This window comes from Cololabis saira, chromosome 6 (genome assembly GCF_033807715.1).
Source record: "Cololabis saira isolate AMF1-May2022 chromosome 6, fColSai1.1, whole genome shotgun sequence".
Lineage (NCBI taxonomy): Eukaryota > Metazoa > Chordata > Actinopteri > Beloniformes > Belonidae > Cololabis > Cololabis saira.
In genome coordinates, this window is record NC_084592.1 from 33,895,641 (window position 1) to 33,898,361 (window position 2,721).

The following is a 2,721-nucleotide window of genomic DNA, read 5'->3' on the forward strand; positions in this document are numbered from 1 at the left end:
AGGGAGGAGACAGAGAGAAACTCCAGGTTCATTGATATAAACCTGGTCCCGACCAGGTTAGGTTCAGAGAGTCTGTTACTACGGTAACTGACCCAGAGCTTAAGTTACCTCTCTTTGTGAAACAGGCTAGAGTTACCTCTCTTTCTCTGGTTTGAGTTACCTCCCTTTGTGAAACGGAAAACTCAGAGTTTCCCTCATTTCAGGGTTAACAGACTCAGAGTTTTCACTAAACCTGCTTTGTGAAACGGACCCCTGGTCCAGGGGCCTGTACTACGAAGCGGGATTTGGGTTTAGCGAGGTAACTTCAGGTTTAACCCTGGGTTTTCAGGACTACGACGGTGGTTCACTTCTTAGCGGGGCACGTCGCCATGGTAACTTATGCTGAACCGCTAACCTGCTCCGGAGCAGGTTATGTTCGAGATACAGATCGCCGGGTGTAAAAGCACCGCCCACTGACCAATCAGCTCTCTTGGAAAATGGCATGCCCCTTCGAAGAGAATCCCGTGGAGCTTGGTGCGCGGATCGTGAGAGGATCCCTCCGAAGAGAACGCGTATTCAGGGACCGCCAAAACCCCTTTGCTTTCCCTGATGAGTACCTGTATGAACGATACAGATTCTCGACGGAGAGCATGGCATATTTGTGTCAGCTGCTCGACCCGTATGTGGCCAGTGCCACACGTCGGAGTCGTGCGCTCACAGTGCCCCAAACCATCTGCATTGCCCTGCGGTACTTCGCCACGGGTACCTACCTGTATGCTGTGGGTGATGCTGAAAATATAAGCAAGAATACAGTCTGCAATGCCATCCATAAAGTGGCACGTGCCCTCACAGACATGCTGGATGGATTTGTTGTGTTCCCTGGCCACTTGCCGACGCAGTCTGTTAAAGAGGGGTTTTATGCCATAGCAGGTAAAATATACATCAACCTATTTAACTACTTCATCTATAAATAATGTACACCCTATGACGTATACTATTGTATATTAAATGCAGCCTACTCCCGTCATAGGGTTCCCCAGAGTGATCGGTGCCATAGATTGTACGCACATTCCCATCTCCGCACGTCTGGGTGAGAATGAAGCGGACTATGTCAACCGCAAGTCATTCCACAGCCTCAACGTTCAGGTAAAGTTTGCAATGGTAATTTGCAATACACATTGTACATTCAATTTGGCACTTAATAGCAATATGTTGCCTTAAGTTAGAACTTGTAACCGTTTGTTAGTTCTCCACTTATTTTCATCTAGTATAGTACTGTCCATGTGTGTGTGTGTGTGTATATATATATAGAATACAAAAAGCTTGACAGAGTACAAGATAAAGAAAGTAAAACTTGAGGTGGAGAAACTGGAGTATGAGAAGGTAATTCAGTAACGCAATCCATTTCCAGGCATGGGAATACACATATGTATATCTCTATGGTAATCCACACACCTCATTGTGTTTGTTTTAAGCTATGTGTGTCTTGTGTAAGTCTGTCATTTATGTGATAGCTGCTGTAACACTAAACATTCCCCTTGGGAATAAATAAAGTTATCTAATAAGGGTACTAATTGTTTGGTCATACTGGCACATTGCAGGAAATGCAGTAGCCTGGATAATTAAAAGTAATTCCCTTTTAGCACATGTGGAAATATATGCACATAAGGACAAAATGACACGGCTCAGGTCCTGTCAAATGCACATTGATGCTACAATGACTTCAATGCTATTATCTTGTGGATTGTTAACCACAAATGCTTTTGCAGATGACATGTGACCATAATTGCATGGTCACGAGCATCGACGCCAAGTGGCCTGGGTCGGTCCATGACTCCCGGATCTTCAGGGAGTCCACACTGTGCCACAGACTGGAGCAAGGTATGGCAACTTTACTCTGCATATATGTCTTATGTTCTTTAAACTGCATTCTGTGATACTGATCATGGCATCATTCCTTTTTATCGTCAGGGCTGTTCAGTGGAGTGCTTGTCGGTGACAGGGGATATGCCTGCCAGCCCTTCTTGATGACCCCCTATCCTGACCCTGATGCAGGGCCACAAACTAGATTCAACGTGGCCCTTTCCAGAACCAGGGTCAGGATAGAAATGACATTTGGCATCCTGAAGGCCCGCTTCACCTGCCTTCGTGGGCTCAGAGTGGCCCCAGACCGAGCTAGCAGGATTGTTGCAGCATGTGTTGTGCTCCACAATGTCGCCACCATACGGAGGGAGAGGGCCCCTCCTGTCGACCAACAACCCCCTGATGTGGTGGACCCCATCACCCTCGACTACCCTACTGGCAGGGCTGTGAGAGAGGCCATCACAGACCAATTTTTTGCCTGAACAAAGAAATAACAGGCCTTGTATTTCAGTTATTCTTTTAATAATTTTTTCCTTCCATCCTATTTTCTGCTCTCCCGTTCCTGAGGAAAAAAAGGAAGAAACATTTGAGTTTGTTTCCTGGAATAAAGGAAGAAACATTTTAGTTTGTTTCCCATGATGAATGACGTTACTGAATTACCTTCTTTTCATACTCCAGTTTCTCCACTTCGAGTTTTACTTTCTTTATTTTGTACTTTTTGTACTCGATCTCCAGTTCCAGAGTCCTTTTATAAAGAGCTCTCACATTGTCTGCTCCAACCTGAAACAAATCAAACACATAATACAGTAGCTGTGACATTTAAGCATTGTCACTTTGCTATGGTAACTTGAAGAAAGGTGCAAATGTTACTCTTGACTA

General features: G+C 45.1%; 1 protein-coding gene across 1 annotated transcript; it reads left to right on the plus strand.

The window, feature by feature from the left end:
• The first annotated feature begins 463 nt into the window (after positions 1–463).
• LOC133446511 (putative nuclease HARBI1) lies at positions 464–2,333 on the plus strand. Its single transcript, XM_061724551.1, has 4 exons — positions 464–909; positions 1,010–1,125; positions 1,749–1,860; positions 1,951–2,333. The coding sequence occupies exons 1-4, from the start codon at positions 477–479 to the stop codon at positions 2,322–2,324; spliced, it is 1,035 nt and encodes a 344-aa protein (XP_061580535.1). The 5' UTR covers positions 464–476; the 3' UTR covers positions 2,325–2,333.
• Positions 2,334–2,721: the final 388 nt, after the last annotated feature.